The sequence below is a fragment of the Dromiciops gliroides genome, chromosome 1 (assembly GCF_019393635.1).
Source record: "Dromiciops gliroides isolate mDroGli1 chromosome 1, mDroGli1.pri, whole genome shotgun sequence".
Taxonomy (NCBI): Eukaryota; Metazoa; Chordata; class Mammalia; order Microbiotheria; family Microbiotheriidae; genus Dromiciops; species Dromiciops gliroides.
The window spans coordinates 129,111,767-129,127,287 of record NC_057861.1 but is presented as its reverse complement, the minus strand read 5'-3'; the positions used below and the strand labels follow the sequence as shown (position 1 = coordinate 129,127,287).

At 37.7% G+C, this 15,521-nt stretch overlaps 1 protein-coding gene across 7 annotated transcripts in view; it reads right to left on the bottom strand.

Annotated features, from left to right (window-relative positions):
* Positions 1-15,521, bottom strand: part of SYBU (syntabulin) — a 101,306-nt gene that overhangs the window by 46,249 nt on the left and 39,536 nt on the right. The window contains exons 1-2 of one of the 7 annotated variants that reach the window (XM_043980975.1): positions 5,442-5,517; positions 4,129-4,191 (exon numbers count right to left, since the gene is read on the bottom strand). The exons of 5 other annotated variants lie outside the window; for them this stretch is intronic. In XM_043980975.1, coding sequence (XP_043836910.1) covers positions 4,129-4,191; positions 5,442-5,478 — 100 coding nt within the window. In that variant the 5' untranslated portion in view covers positions 5,479-5,517. Of the gene's footprint in view, positions 1-4,128; positions 4,192-5,441; positions 5,557-15,521 lie in introns of those variants that run through there. One more of the 7 variants, XM_043980968.1, reaches the window with a different exon arrangement.

The following is a 15,521-nucleotide window of genomic DNA, read 5'->3' as shown; positions in this document are numbered from 1 at the left end:
AAAGAGGCTACCACATCTGTGGCCTGTGCAGTAACCAGTGCCTACCTGCTCCACCCAACTTGTCTTTTACTTCCTAGATTGCTCACTCACACAACTGTGCAGAAGGTGCCAAAAGAGATGACCCAGTTTCCCAGCACAATGCCTCTGTTAACAATGTAAGAAGGGTGACCCTACCTACTACAGTAGCTGCCAATTCCTCCAAGTGATAAGAGCTGATTGCCAGTAAAGCCATTTATTGATTCCTCAAAATTGTGCCTACGCAACATCACAAAGGACAGGACAAATACCACTTAATAGCAACACCAAAATTATTACAAGCATGTGGAAAATGACACATAACCAATTACATCACCGACAACATACATATATGCAAGATTAATTACAATGCAGAAAAGATTGAGTTGTACTTAGTCACAAACTTGTTGGATGAGCTACATAAGTCAAGGTGCCATGGAAGGAATGTGATGCATGTTTAAGCTTTTTTCCTAAAATATTACAGTGGCTTTATTCAAACTAGGTGATTTGACAGTCATTTTTCATATGTAACTATGCTTAGCAGAAAATATACATACATATATGTATGTACACACATACATGCAGGTATCTATAGATATATGTTTGTATCTAGATATAGGTACCTCTAGCTACATATTTGTAGACAGATGACAGATAGATGAGAAATAGCTTGTGTGTAGAAAAAAACTCATCCAAGTTTCCAAGCTGTAGGGCTTTAATTTAAACCACACTGCTAAAATGCCTTTGGTGCCTCAGAGCCAACGTAGCCCTGGATACTTCAAGCTCTGTGTTCCTCATCCCAAGGCAGGCAGATGGAAGGCACAGATGATGCCAGGAGGGAGAGATGGGAAATGGAAATGAAGTTTGAAAAAAAATTGCAAAAGATAATCTAGGTCAACTATTCATGCATTTTTAAACCCACACCAGCAGGCTCTGTGCATATGGTGTGGATTTCATATTTTTCTGGGATCAGATGTCATCCTGGATGGATGCAAAGGCAGGGGGTGGCTGTATGAGGCCATGGTGTTTCACCAATCGATAATCATCTCCCCTTCACCTTCTTCATCTCCTATTGTCTCACAGACTTTTTGCTTAAGTAAATCAGCACTCTTTATAACATGCCTTTCACTATGTCTGATATCAGAAATCCTTTCTGGAGAGGACATAAGCTTAAAAGTGTAGCTAAGAATCCAGCTGTCACATTGTGAGGGCAAGTTAATAACATTAGCCACATGTTATGTTATGACATAAACCCCCTTTTATCTTTTTTTTTAATCCACTGAAAGATCATTCTAGGATGATCATATAAGGGAAAACATTTTATTAAATGTGGATTACACTTGCAGGATCAATGTATTAAGGGGATATTTACCAAGGCATGAAGTCACACAAATGAGGGGAAAGAAAGACATATCACAAGCTGTGCCTGTTCATGTAAGCCGAGCCTGAAGTCACGTAAGACTCATCTTCCTGAGTTCAAATTTGACTTCAGATACTTACTAGCCATGTGACCCTGAACAAGTCACTTAACCCTGTTTGCCTCAGTTTTCTCACCTGTAAAATGAATTGGAGAAGGAAATGGCAAACTACTCAAGTATCTGTCAAGAAATCTCCAAATGGGGTCATGAAGAGTTAGACATGGGGGCAGCTAGGTGGTCCAGTGGATAGAGCACCGGCCCTGGAGTTAGGAGTACCTGAGTTCAAATCCAGCCTCAGACACGTAACACTTATTAGCTGTGTGACTCTGGGCAAGTCACTTAACCCCAATTGCCTCACTAAAAAAAAAAAAAAAAAGAGTTAGACATGACTGAAAACAACTGAATAGCAGGGGAAAATGTTTTGGTGAAGTGAGCTGCTAAACCAACTTTAGGGGTTGCAGTTATGCTTCTATAAGTGAAAAAGTCACAATAACTCCTATTTATGTAGTATTCTGTGATTACAAAGCACTTTAGATTCATAACTCCATTCGTTCCTTGCAATAACTCTGTATTCTGTTTTTAGTCTTATATCCATTTTGCAGGTAAGGAAACTGAGCATTGGTAAAGTAAATGATCTGTCTGAAGTCATGTAGTAAGTATGTTGTGGAGCCAGGATTTGAATCCAGGATGTGTGTCTCTCCAAGTCTACAATTCTTTCCACTACACCAAACTGCCGGGTCACGAAGGCATCGTTAAATGCTGTTTTTCTTCTCAAGAAAATCTCTTTTGGCTCAGTTTATCTGTTAGTACCCAGATGAAATTCAATCTTCTTAGGACATAACAATATAGGAGATGTTAAACACTACCATGGAACATATTAGGGAAATAGGCAAGGAACACTACAAAAGTCTACTAACAAGGTTCCTGGGCCTGTAAGTTTAAGCCCCATGTGGAAGAGAGAGAGGCTCCCTCCTTCCTTTTCCTATTCACCTATCATTGAAAGTTCTGATTATTACTGTTGAATTGAGTTGCATGTGAGAACATTATTTCTTTTTTTTTTTTTTTGTTTTTTTTTGTTTTTGTTTTTTTTGTTTTTTGCAGGGCAATGGGGGTTAAGTGACTTGCCCGGGGTCACACAGCTAGTAAGTGTTAAGTGTCTGAGGCTGGATTTGAACTCAGGTACTCCTGAATCCAGGGCCAGCGCTTTAACCACTGCGCCATCTAGCTGCCCCCGTGAGAACATTATTTCAGTAGCACTGGTAGAAACTAGGAAGGGAGCTATTTTTCAGACTGAATTTTTAAAAAATGTGTATAGTCACAGCCATACAAAAGGGGACAGGATTATAACATGATGCCATCTTCACACTTGCCCATTAATTTCCTGCAAGAAAACTTTTATTTTTCCAATTGGATCATATCGATAATCAACCTGGCAGTTAATATAGTACGTGGGGGCAGCAAGGTGGTGCAATAGATAGAACACTGGATAGGGAGTCAGGAAGGCCCATCTTCATGAGTTCAATTCCTGCCTCAGTCACTTACTAGTTGTGTGACTCTAAACAAGTCACTTTACCCTGTTTGCCTCAGTTTCCTCATTTGTAAAATGAGCTGGAGTAGGAAATGGCAAACCCACTCCAGTATCTTTGCAAAAGAAGCCCCTAATGGGGTCATGAAGACTTGGACACGACTGAACAATAATAACATATTAATTTAAGAATTACAGAGTATATGTGTTATGTATAAGTATCTATGTATAATACATAATATCACTTGATCCTCACAACAGGACAGGCACTACAGGCATTATTATCTTCATTTTAGAGATGAGGAACCTGAGGCTCTGAGATGTATTTTCCTCAGGCTTACACTATTAAGAGAGGCAGGATTGGAACCCAAACCCTTCCTGATTCCAGGCTTAGCACTCTTTCTGTCACACTATCACTTGTACAGACAATACTGCATTTTTTCCCCCAGGGCAATGAGGGTTAAGTGACTTGCCCAAGGTCACACAGCTAGTAAGAGTCAAGTGTCTGGGGTCGAATTTGAACTCAGGTCCTTCTGAATACAGGGCTGGTGCTTTATCCACTGTGCCACCCAGCTGCCCCAGACAATACTGCATTTTTAAGCTGCTTTCCTAAAGCCTATCGCAACATAACATTTATATAGTGCTTTAAGGTTTGCAGCAGTATGCATAATACTTACATACACACATATACACGCAACACACACATACACATACATTATCTCATTGGTTCCACACAACAACCTTTTGAGGTAAGGGTGATTGGTATCATCATTATCATAAGGAAACTGAGGCTAACAGAGTTAAGGGAATTGCCCAAAGTTACATAGCTAGTAAGCATCTGAGGTTGTAAAATTCAGGTCTTCCTGACTTCAATTCCAGAATTCTATCTACTAGGTCATAGAGGGCAACTAGGTGGCACAGTGGATAGAGTACCAGGCCTGGAGTCAGGAAGACTCATTTTCCTGAGTTCAAATCTAGACTTGGACACTTACTAGCTGTATGAATCTGGTCAAGTCACTTAACTCTTTTTGCCTCAGTTTTGTCATCTGTAAAATGAGCTAGAGAAGGAAATTACATAACTCCAGTATCTCTGCCAAGAAAACCCAAAATGGGGTCATGAAAAGTGGGGCACAACTGAAAAACAATTGAACAACAAGAAGGCCATCCTACCTTTTACCAAGTCAGAATCAGGTTGATTATCGATATTGTCAAAATCAAAGTCTTCTTCCTTTTCTTCAGTGCAGAAAATTAATGGAGAGGGGTAAAAGATGAAATCATGCTGTAATCCTATCCCCTTTTATATGGCTGTGACTATGCACATTTTTTTTAGAAAATTCAGTCTGAAAAACAGTTCCATTCCTAGTTTCTGCCAATGCTACTGAAATAATGTTCTCTCACATACCATTCAATTCAACAAACAATTAAAGGGCTCCTACTGAGTGAAGAACTCTGTTGGACTAGGCACTAAGGGAGATGGACTTTAGGTAATGCATGGTTCCTGCCCTCATACAGCCTACAGTCTAGTATAAAATACCAGGAAAGATACTGCATATTTTATTGATTTACTATGAGATACTAAGTATCTGCCACAGATAAACTAAATCCAAACATTTTATCATAAAATCCTAAAGTAGATTAGCAGGCTAGGACATCAGTCTTTTCTTTTGTTTCTAATGATGAATTTGAATGCCTCTGGGACTCAACATTTGCCTAGCAGATGAAAAACACTTTTTATGATGACTCATTTGTTTTAGACAACATTTGCAATCCAACCTCACACATTTGAAAGAGCCAGGCCAGAAAAGTGAATAGTCAAAGAGGAAGTGTGCTGTTGAATGCAATATATCAAATCAGTAAGTGAATCCCATGGGCCATAAAAGACTTTCATGAATTCTACTGGCCGCATCAGAAGATTGGCAGGACCTTAGAATTAAAATCAGCCAAAAAGATGTCAGAAAAATTTTGTTTTGAATAATTTTCCTACGGAACTGAAAACCATGTTAATTCCCACTCCCCATCACATGACTTGGCTACTCTCTAATAATGGGTGTACTGTGTCTCAGCCCACCCAGGGGCCCATTTCCCCTAGGTGAACTATTTGCATACATAATTCCAAACAGAATTCCTTATTATGGCTTGCTCACATAGTCCCCATGGCACGCATACCACTGGGTGATGGCTGGCTTTGGTTTTACAAACACATGAGGTACAGTTCTCAGGAACAGAGTTAGAAAATGTTAAGCACTCATAAACTTTCCTTTAAAAAAAAAAGAATTAGGATTGCACAAAAGATATTCCCACGTGGTTAAAAAAAAAAGCCCACTTCCTTTTAAAGTTGGGTATGGAATCTTACTAAAAGGCTTTCCCGAAAGACAGGTCAGAAACTGCCTTTGTAAACTCTATTCTTCCCCTACCAGGTATGGATTTTAACCCATGACGTTGCCCACAGAAATGAATACTCTGTGACAAACATCATTACTTACTTAAAAGATGAGCTTCAGAGACTGTCAATGCAAACATGGTCACTGCAAACCAGTCCTTGTGGCCACCTCTGGTGCTTTGTCTTTGGCAGGGATAGACCATGTGCATTTTCATCTCTCAGTGGAATGGAGTTTCATAGTGGTGTATCCATGGAGACAGAGCCTCCTTGCATTTGCAGGTCAAGTAAGCAAATCTGCCCGGCACCATAGCAACAGGAGGCAGAGTAAGATCGGGCCTATCAGTAAAAAGTATATTCTCTCCCACCCGCCCAGGAGAATGCAGCATTCTGTATGAAATGCTTGCTTTCATGAATGGAGACCAGCCATTTTCTAACAAAGTGCTAGAAAGCAAATGCTGCATTGGCAAAGAAAGGGACAAACATTTTTCAGGATTTGGGCAGGATGTTTCCCCAACCTGACAGCTAGAGCAGAAGTCACAATAAACATGGGTAAGAGTACGACACTAAAAAACAAAAACCTTTGAAATCCTTATCTAAAGTTTGTTGCATTTATAATGTCATTTCTTAGTTCACATAATGATTTTCATCATTCCTATCCTTAAAGAATCTCAATTAAAGACTAGAAAAGGCTGATTGATTCACTGGATAAGCATTTATCAAGCGTCCACTATACGTAAAATACTATCCTTGGCTCTAAGGGAAGTAAAAAACTAAAAAAGATATGATCCCTTACCTCAAGGAGCCTATAATGGGGGAGAAAAGAGGAGAGTCATGCTAAAGAGAGATAATATATGTCTACAAATAAACATAATACAAAACAATGTCCTAAGTACAAAAGAAACAGTGGGATCAGAACTCAGAAGGGAGAATGGTGATTTCTGGCTGGGAGAATCAGAGAAAACTTCAGGGTTAGAGGTAGCATTTCAGCTGAGTCCCAAAGCATGGTTAGGATTTCAATTGAGTGATATGGGAGAGACAATTCTAGGCATTAAACCCAAGCTGCTGAGGAAGAAAAGTATGTTTGGAGTAGGATGTCAGGTATATTAAAGGAGAGTAGTGTGAAATGAGGCTGTTAGGATCCACTAGTGAGACAATGGCAGGCCTTGAATACCAATCTTAGGAGGTTGGACTTTATTCAGTAGACAGACACTATAGTGAGCTATTCAAGTTTTTAGAGCAGAGGAGTTATGCTATAAGAGCTATGCCCTGGGGAAACTAGTCTGACACTATTATGCAAGATGGTCACAGGATTATAGATTTAGAACTAGAAGCAACCTCTAAGTGCCTCGATTGCTCTCTAATACCCTTAATTACAGAGAAGTTGCCAATTTGTTTTTGTAAAGGGAGTTCCCACACTGAGAGGTCTCTCACACTAATGAAACCACTGATGTACTCCAACAAAAAAAATGTAGAATTCACAGAAGCACTGTCATATTAGAGGCAAGGAAATGATTGCTATTGTAATCCTGATAAGAGGTAAGGAAGGCTTGAATTCAGGTGGTTAGTTATGGTCCAAGAAAGGGAGATGGGTAAATTTTAAGGGATATAACAAATATCAGAGGAATCTCTTAGACAAAATGAATAGTTTCTTTCTGCTACTGCACTAAAAGATAGGAACTTGTTCATGTTCATTCCTTTCTAGGATGCATTTCTGACTCTGAACTTTCTTTACTATGCTATAAAAACTTCTATTCTGGAAGTTCATGCTGTCCCATTTACACGTTAGATATACTCTCAACTCAGCAACCTTTACTTTGATGGACTGGGTCCTGCCCAAACTTCCATATTAAGGATAATGCCCAGGTCAACCATGTCTTAATTCTTCCTAATTGTGTCCCTGATTCTCTGGACTTTCTCTACAATGTCCTTATGACAGAGAGTCTTCATTTCTCCCTCTTCCAACTTCATCCTGCTGAAAAGGACTTCCTTTCAGAAACTGTCTTCCCTAATTAGAATGTAAGCTCCATAAAGGCAGGAAATGACTTTCAGCTTATATTTGTACTCCCAGTGCTTAGCATATAATAAGCACTTTAATACATGCTTATTTACAGTTAACTATCATATTTCAGAGGCAAATTTAGGCTTAATGTTAGAGAAAAAAATTGCTAACAATAACAGCTATATGAAAGTGGAAAGGCCTGTGTAGGGAGGCAGTAGACCTTTTCCTAACAGTGCCCCCACCCCCACACCCAGCCTCATTAGAAGTATCTTAACAGAGGTTGGATGATCATATCAAACATATGATAGAGAAGATTCTTTCATGTATGTATTGACCATGTGTCACAAGAAAGATATGGTAAGATCAGGCAAGAAGTCTTTCCCAATTGGCCATTTCATCACATATGGATGGCCATTAAGGTCACTTAATAGCTCAGGAGTTTTTTGAGAGTAGGAATTGTCTTATTCTTTGCGTTTATGTTGCAGGACCTAGTACAGTTCCCAACATATACCAGGCATTTAAAATATTTGTTGATTAATTACTTATGATACATGACTAGATCCTAATTACTCCTGCCCAGCAGCATGATCAGTACCACTTGTGGTTTGCAGATATTTTTGCTTCAGTGGCATACATGCTAAAACCTAAACAGTACAGAAAACTAATTTATTAATCAATAAGCCCTTATTAGGCACCTATTATGTGCCTGGCCCTGAGGGTACAAAGACAATATAAAAAACAGTCCCTGCCCGCAAGGAGCTTACTCTCTTAACTCTCCAAATATCATTAGATGTTCAAAAATGATTCTACCACCTCCAGATATCTACATATAGTAGTCATCTTGCTTATAAAGAACATATGCATGTAGAGTAACAAATAAGAAAAATGACACAGAAACAAAAATTGAGCCAGGGTCAAAAACAAAAAGTGATCAGTATATATGTACAACCCCTATCCCAACACCTTTCACATTACCATCACTGGCAATACCATGAACTTTTCTAAACCTTCAAGTTAACTTTTAATTTCATTTTTCTTTTAATCCTTACACTGAATTTACCCTGTGTACTACAAATTCTTCCATCACATCATCTCTCAGCATCATCCTATTCTTTCCATTCTCACAATCACCAATAACTGTCTAGTACCTCATCACCTAATTCCTGATTTCTTATTATTCCCATATGTGACCTTTTGGCTTTATCTAATTGGCTAAGTCAACTTGTTTAATTAGGCAAACGTAAACAGGTGGATAAAATAATGTGTTTAATTATCAAATATTAATTTGACTTTAATTATCAAATATTAAATGATAGATTTATAACAAAAAGTGATCTTAGAAGTCATCTGGTCTAGCAAAGAAATAGTTAAAGGACCCATATATACAAAAATACTTAAAGAAGTTCTTTTTCTTGTAGGAAAGGGGATGCTCATGAATTGGGGAAATGGCTGAACAAATTATGGTTGGTATATATATATATATATATATATATATATATATATATATATATATATACATACACACACACACCACAATAATAAAATATTATTGTGCCATAAGAAATGCTGAAAGGGATAGTCTCAGAGAAATCTGGGATGACTTATAAGACCTGATGGGAAGTAAAACAAGAACCAGGAGAAAAATTAGTACCATAACACCATTGTAAAGACAAATAATTCTGCAAGACTTAAGAACACATCAACACAGTGATCAACCACAATTTCAGAGAACCAGTAACAAAGCATACTACTCATCTTACAGAGAGGTGAAAAACACAAGATGAAGAATGAGACAGACATTTTTGGACATGGCCGATGGGGGAATTTGTTTTGCTTAACTATGTGCATGTGTTATGATGGTTGTCCTTTCTTTTTTTTTTTTCTAATGGCACATTGGGGTAGGAGAGGGAGAAAATAAATATTGAAAATTAAATAAAATTAATTTTAAAAAGAAGTCATCTAACCCACCTTTCTATACACAGTTTACAGATAAGGAAACTAAGGTTCAGAGAGAAGAAGTTACCTGTCCAAGGTCACTTGTGTACTAACTAGCAGAGCCAGGAGCTGAACCCAGGTTCCATGACTCCAAATGAAGAACTCTAGCCTCTGTTTCTTTTGCTGAGCTAGCTATATTCTTCTGGAATCCAAATAACTCTGTTTGAATGTCAGAACCTTTTGGGGCTATATTAGCAAATTCTGTAGGGTCATGGAAAATAGCATCAATTACATAAAGGCAAATCACTGGGAACAAGAACCATGTATACTTAAAGCATAACTTAATAAACAGCAACCTGAATTACCATGACTTGCAAAGATGCCTAATGCTCACAGGTAGTCGCTTAAAAGACACTGGGGAGAATTACCTCATTAAGTAACTATTTATTTTGCTGTGTCAGAAACTATAGAACAGATCCCGTTCTTTCCTTCTGGAAGAACTTGGCATTCCCAAAATAAGAGCATTTGCAAAAAAATTCCTAAAAGAACCTTTCCTCCAAACTATATGACCTACAAAAATGCAACTTCACAACACTATTGCTAATAATAGGTATTTAGAAATGAGTGGTGTGTAAAAGTGCAGACTTGGGCCCTTTCAGGATAATCTATGGCGCTGACAGTAGCTAAATCCATTGGATTATTTCTGAATGTAGTACACCTCTGCTTGATTTATATACAAGCAGCCTATACTACTCAGTCCTTAAACATTAATTTCCTTTTCAAGCATTTGACAGGTCTCCACCTTGGTGCTTTAGAATTTATGTAATATAGCCCCAAAGTTCTGGAATTTTAAAGATGTCTACTTCTAGGAACATGAGAATAGAAAAATGCTTGTTCCTATGTAAAGGCTATTACATTATATTTTGTACCCATTAAATTGATTGGGAACTTTACAGGAACAAGAAAAATGGCTTGAGATCAAACATTGAAAAGTCTGCAAGCTGATCCATATTCCACAAATCATAATTGCCCTTTAATTTGTAGATTTGGTCTCTACCATAATTGCTCCTTATTTCCTAGATTTATGGACAAGTGATAAATTATAAAGTAAACTACTGGAGAAAATTATTAAATGAGTAACCACTCCCTCTCTTTCATGCCTCAGAAGAAAAGCACTGAAGTTTTAGAGATTAATATAAGTGGGAATATAAAACTACTCCTTAACATTTATAGTAAAAATGCATAATGAGCCTATGTCAAAGATACATACCAATATGTATCAAAAGCATACAAAATTCCTTTGGACCAAAACAGAAAATGAACAGAAAAATTACTGTGTGATAATTTTCTCTCTGCTTCAATGTTCTCCAAGCTCCCAGCCACTATTGACTCAGCTACTATCCTGATTTTCTGAAAGCTCAGGTCTGCCCATTCCACTTCAATCCCCACCTCCCCCCCACATATTACAGTGGCTTCCTATGACTTCCAGAATGATATATAAAATCCTCTGTTTAAGTTTTAAAGCTCTTCACAAATTGGCCTTTACCGATCTCTCCAGTCTTATTCTTACACTTTACTTCCTCCCCTATACTGTAGGATCTAGCAGCAGTGGCCATCCCTTGAACACTATATGCCATCTCAGGTGCTCTGTGATTTTTACTGCCTAGAGTACATGTTCATACCTATAATGTTCTCCCAACTCATCTCTACGTCCTGGTTTGCTTTATTTCCTTCTCATGGAGACCCTTTCTAGTCTCCTAAGCCCAGTACCATCCATTTGTACTGTATATGTTTTATAAGCATTTTCTTCCATGTCTTCCCCTATTAGATTATGAATTCCTTGAAACCTGGACCCATATTTTGCCCTCATATCCCTAGCACTTAACATCGTACCTGGCACATAGTAAGACCTTAATAAATGTTTGTTGATTGGCTGACTAAAAACACCAGAGTTCTGGCCAATTATTCCCCTACACCCCCAAATCAACTGGGCTCAAGTAATGCTGCTGTTTTGTGTCCAAAATCATGCAGTCCTAATTTTCTGTAATATGTGGGATCTAATAGCATAGCATAGTCAGAAGCATGCAAGCAACTCAGATACGGATGCCATCAGTTTTATAATAAATCTTGGGACACACTATACTCTCCAAACAAAAAATGAGAAGGCCTGTTATATAAATTATTCTTTCTCAACTGTCATAGTTTCCCTTGGGGACTATAAATTTCTTCTTTGGAAATGGGCCATAACTGCTAATTACAATGAGGAAATGCTTATTAATATTAGATTTCAGTCTTTTATCTAGGTCTACCAGTAGCTTCCTATAAATACACACTGGAATACAGCTTGACAAATATTTTCATCACTTTTTTCATGTCCAAAGTAAATACTACATAATACAATTACAATTAAACGTAATTATTAAGTGACTACTGTTTCAGGCACTGTGCTAATGTAGGCACACAATTGCCTATATTTTTATAACGAACTAGATACTCACAACCAATAATAAGTGCAAATACAGCAATACCCCCATTTATCCAGCTTCATTAGGGGAATATGGTATTTTGTATAAGTGAACTGCCCAGATAAGTGAAATTTATCCCTTTAGGCATCAAGACTTTACTTTTGTTACTTTTGGTGGAAATATTTTAAAGATGTATTCCACAATATCCTGTTTTCCCCTTCATGCACTCTATGATCAAGTGACACTGGCTGACTTACTGTTCCTCACAAAGCAGCCCCTGATTGTACGTTTTCTCTCTCTCTCTCTCTTTTTTTTTTTTTTTTTTTAGTGAGGCAATTGGGGTTAAGTGACTTGCCCAGGGTCACACAGCTAGTAAACGTTAAGTGTCTGAGGCCGGATTTGAACTCAGGTAATCCTGACTCCAGGGCTGGTGCTCTATCCACTGCGCCACCTAGCTGCCCCCTGTGCATTTTCTCTTGCTGTCCCGTATACCTAGAATGTTCTCCCTCATCACCTTGGACACCTAATCTTCCTGGCTTACTTCAAGACACATCTCAAATTCTACCTTCTACTGGAGGTTTTTTGGGATTCCCCTCTCCAGTCCCTCTGATATCACTGTCTTTCTTTAATATAAATGTTTATACTATATATATATATATATATATATATATATATATATATATATATATATATATATATATATGTACATACACACATACACAAATCCCTCAAGCTCTCACAGAGAACCCGATTATTTTTATTAAATCCAATTCAAGCTCTGAATGCAGATTGAAGCATATTATTTTCATTTTTGTTGTTGCTTTTTTGTTATTGTTCCTGTTTATTCTTTCTTGTGTTTTTTTCTTTTTGTTCTCATCCTTCTTTTACAATATGACTAATGTAGAAATATGTTTAATATGATTGTAATGTATAATGTATCAGATTGTTTGCTGGCCTCAGGAGGGGGACAAAAGGGAGGGGGGGGGAGAAAAATGTGGAACGCAAAAAAATATATTTACATGTATTTGGGAAAAAATAATAAACAAATTAATTAACTAAAAGATAAAGAAATGAACAAATAGATAAAGAAATAAATTAATGGATTAATAAATGGATTCGATTTGAGCGAGCTTAATTTTCTGGTTCCTCTACCCAGACAGTGCTCAAGTGCTTGTGTTCTCTCCTCTACCCCATGAGAATATGACCTCCTTGAGGCAGAAATTGTATTTTTGTCTTTCTATCCAATCCAATAAACTTTAATTAAGTACCTACTATGTGCTATGCACTATGCTAAGTGTTGGGGATATAGTGAATAAAAAAGACAGTCCCTGCCCTCAAGGAGCTTACAATCTAATGGGAGGGAGACAACACATGAAAAAAAGCAGAAAAGTGGGGAAGGGGGAAAATAAGTGATACCCAGACTGAAGATGATTTGTGGAATTGAAACTGGCAGAGCAGTAGATGTAGATTGTCATGCTTAGCCTCCTAGCACATAGTTAAGTACTTAATAAATGCTTGTTGACTAATGGATGACTACAGTAAAAGTATGGAACCTTTTAGCCCAGGCTTATAATAATCATGGTCAGATAGGTGCTTTTAAGACCATGTTATCTTCAGTGGCAGCTGAGATCTATTGGGCTGCCAAAGGCAGTAAGACACTAAATGGCACTTGAGTATTCAGCATTTTGAATTATGATGTTTGCTTTTCAATTCAGTTCAACAAAAATTTATTATATGTATGTCATATGGAAAAAAACTATGGTAGGTTCTGGGGATACAAATCAATAAGACCTTTGTACAATGACTTCTAAGGTTTTTTGTTTGTTTATCCTTATTTCTTTTCAGAATGAAATCTAGTTCTCTCTTCTTGGCTCCTTGTCAGTGAGATTGACCTCAGCCTCCCACAGTCCTCTTCTTTATTCAGATTTTACTTCTGAGGTACTGTGGCCTGAGGAGCCAGATAACCAAGTTTGGCTGAATTAGGTTTAATAAAAGCATAACAAAGCTCTGGGGGGTGGGTGGGGGTTGAGGGGTCCCTCTCATGAATAAAATACATGACTTCCAATTTAGTTGTTTAGAAGTCTTTTTGGTTTGTTCAACATGCTCTGTTCTCAATAGCTAAAGTTGCTGGATAAGTGGCATCTGCATTAAGTGAAGCATCATTACTTTTATTTCACATGGATCAGCCCTGACTGAAGTAGCAAAGATGTGAGTGATAGAAGCCTGGCATATGGGCACTAGGATCACTTGCTCATTTTTTTCAGTGTGTGAAATTGCTTGTATCTATTTAAGGAAATGGGGTTGATGAATCACAGCACTAGTTAGGATTTTCTGAGGCTTCTTGCAAAGGCCCCATGAAACGTGGGAAATAACGTGAAAGGATTATATCTGGAGCTATTGTTGTAAGCTAGGTGTTGTTGGGCTAGGCACTGTCTCCAATTTCAGTAAGAGCAGTGGTATCTGATGACAGGGAAATACAGACTTAGCTTAAATGGTAAAGAGTTAGAATATTGCCATTTAAATGGAGATTTCAACATTTGTTTCTGAATGTTCTTTAAAAAAAACTGTTTTAAATTACAGTGGGACTAAGAAAAACTACTTACTTTTCACCTGTTTTCTTCCCACATTTCCTAAATATTTGTTTCTTAACACTTGTGCCTGCTTCCACATCTCTGTGTAACTGAGCCAGCAGATATCTGATATAATACATGTATTTGTTAAACTGTATTGAGTTTTAGGGTCTCTGGGGATAAGATACTCCTGTGTAATAAGTAGTTGCTTAGGGAAGCCTAACACTGTTAGGCCACTGGAATATTATTTAATGTACTAAAGTAGCAATGCAGTCAGAATATTCATTTCTATATTTTGAAAAATTCATCATGAAAACAGATCTGTAATCTCACTATAAGCCAAGCAGGAGTTTTGGGAAAGAAGGATAATAGACAGAAAATATGCAAACATTAGAGGACTGCAAAATTGTTTGCATCTTTGTTTTGGGTATGATTGTTTTTATTAAATCTAGAAGATGCCAAAATTATGGACACCAAAATTTCAGAAGGCTTATCAGAGGGGCAGGAGGGCTGTGTGTGTGTAGACAGGTGGGAGAGGAAATCCTAAAGTGTGACCTCTGTATAGCTGGCATGGTGCATATTTTAGCATCAGCTCACAACATTTGACACACCCCACAAAAAACAAAAAGCTTGCTTTCTTATTCTATGCAGGATGAACAAGGGACAGCTAGATGGCACAGTGGATAGAGGCTGGCCCTGAAGTTGGAGAGGACCAGAGTGCAAATCTCACCTAAGACACTTATTAGCTGTGTGACCCTGAGCAAGTCACTTAACTCCAATTACCTTAAACATCCAGCGTCATCTCCAGTCATCTTGATATATACATATGCACATATATACATATCTATCTATCTATCTATCTATCTATCTATCTATCTATCTATCTATCTTGCCACTGGACCCAAATAGCTCTGGAGGAGAGAGTGAGGTTGGTGACCCTGTACAGCTCTCCCTCACTTAAATCCAATTCAGTGCCTGCATGACATCACCTCTGTATGTCATGGTTCTCTTCCAGAATGAAGGATAAACAACAACAATACGTGATCAACAAAGTGAAGTAATTTTTTTGTTGGACTACAGAACCTGTAGATAATAATAGTGTTTTTTTAATAACTCATTTATATCAGGGCTTCTTAAACTTTTTCCACTCACAATCCTTTTTCGTCTAAGAAATTTTTATGCAACCCCGGATATATAGGTATACATAATCTTTT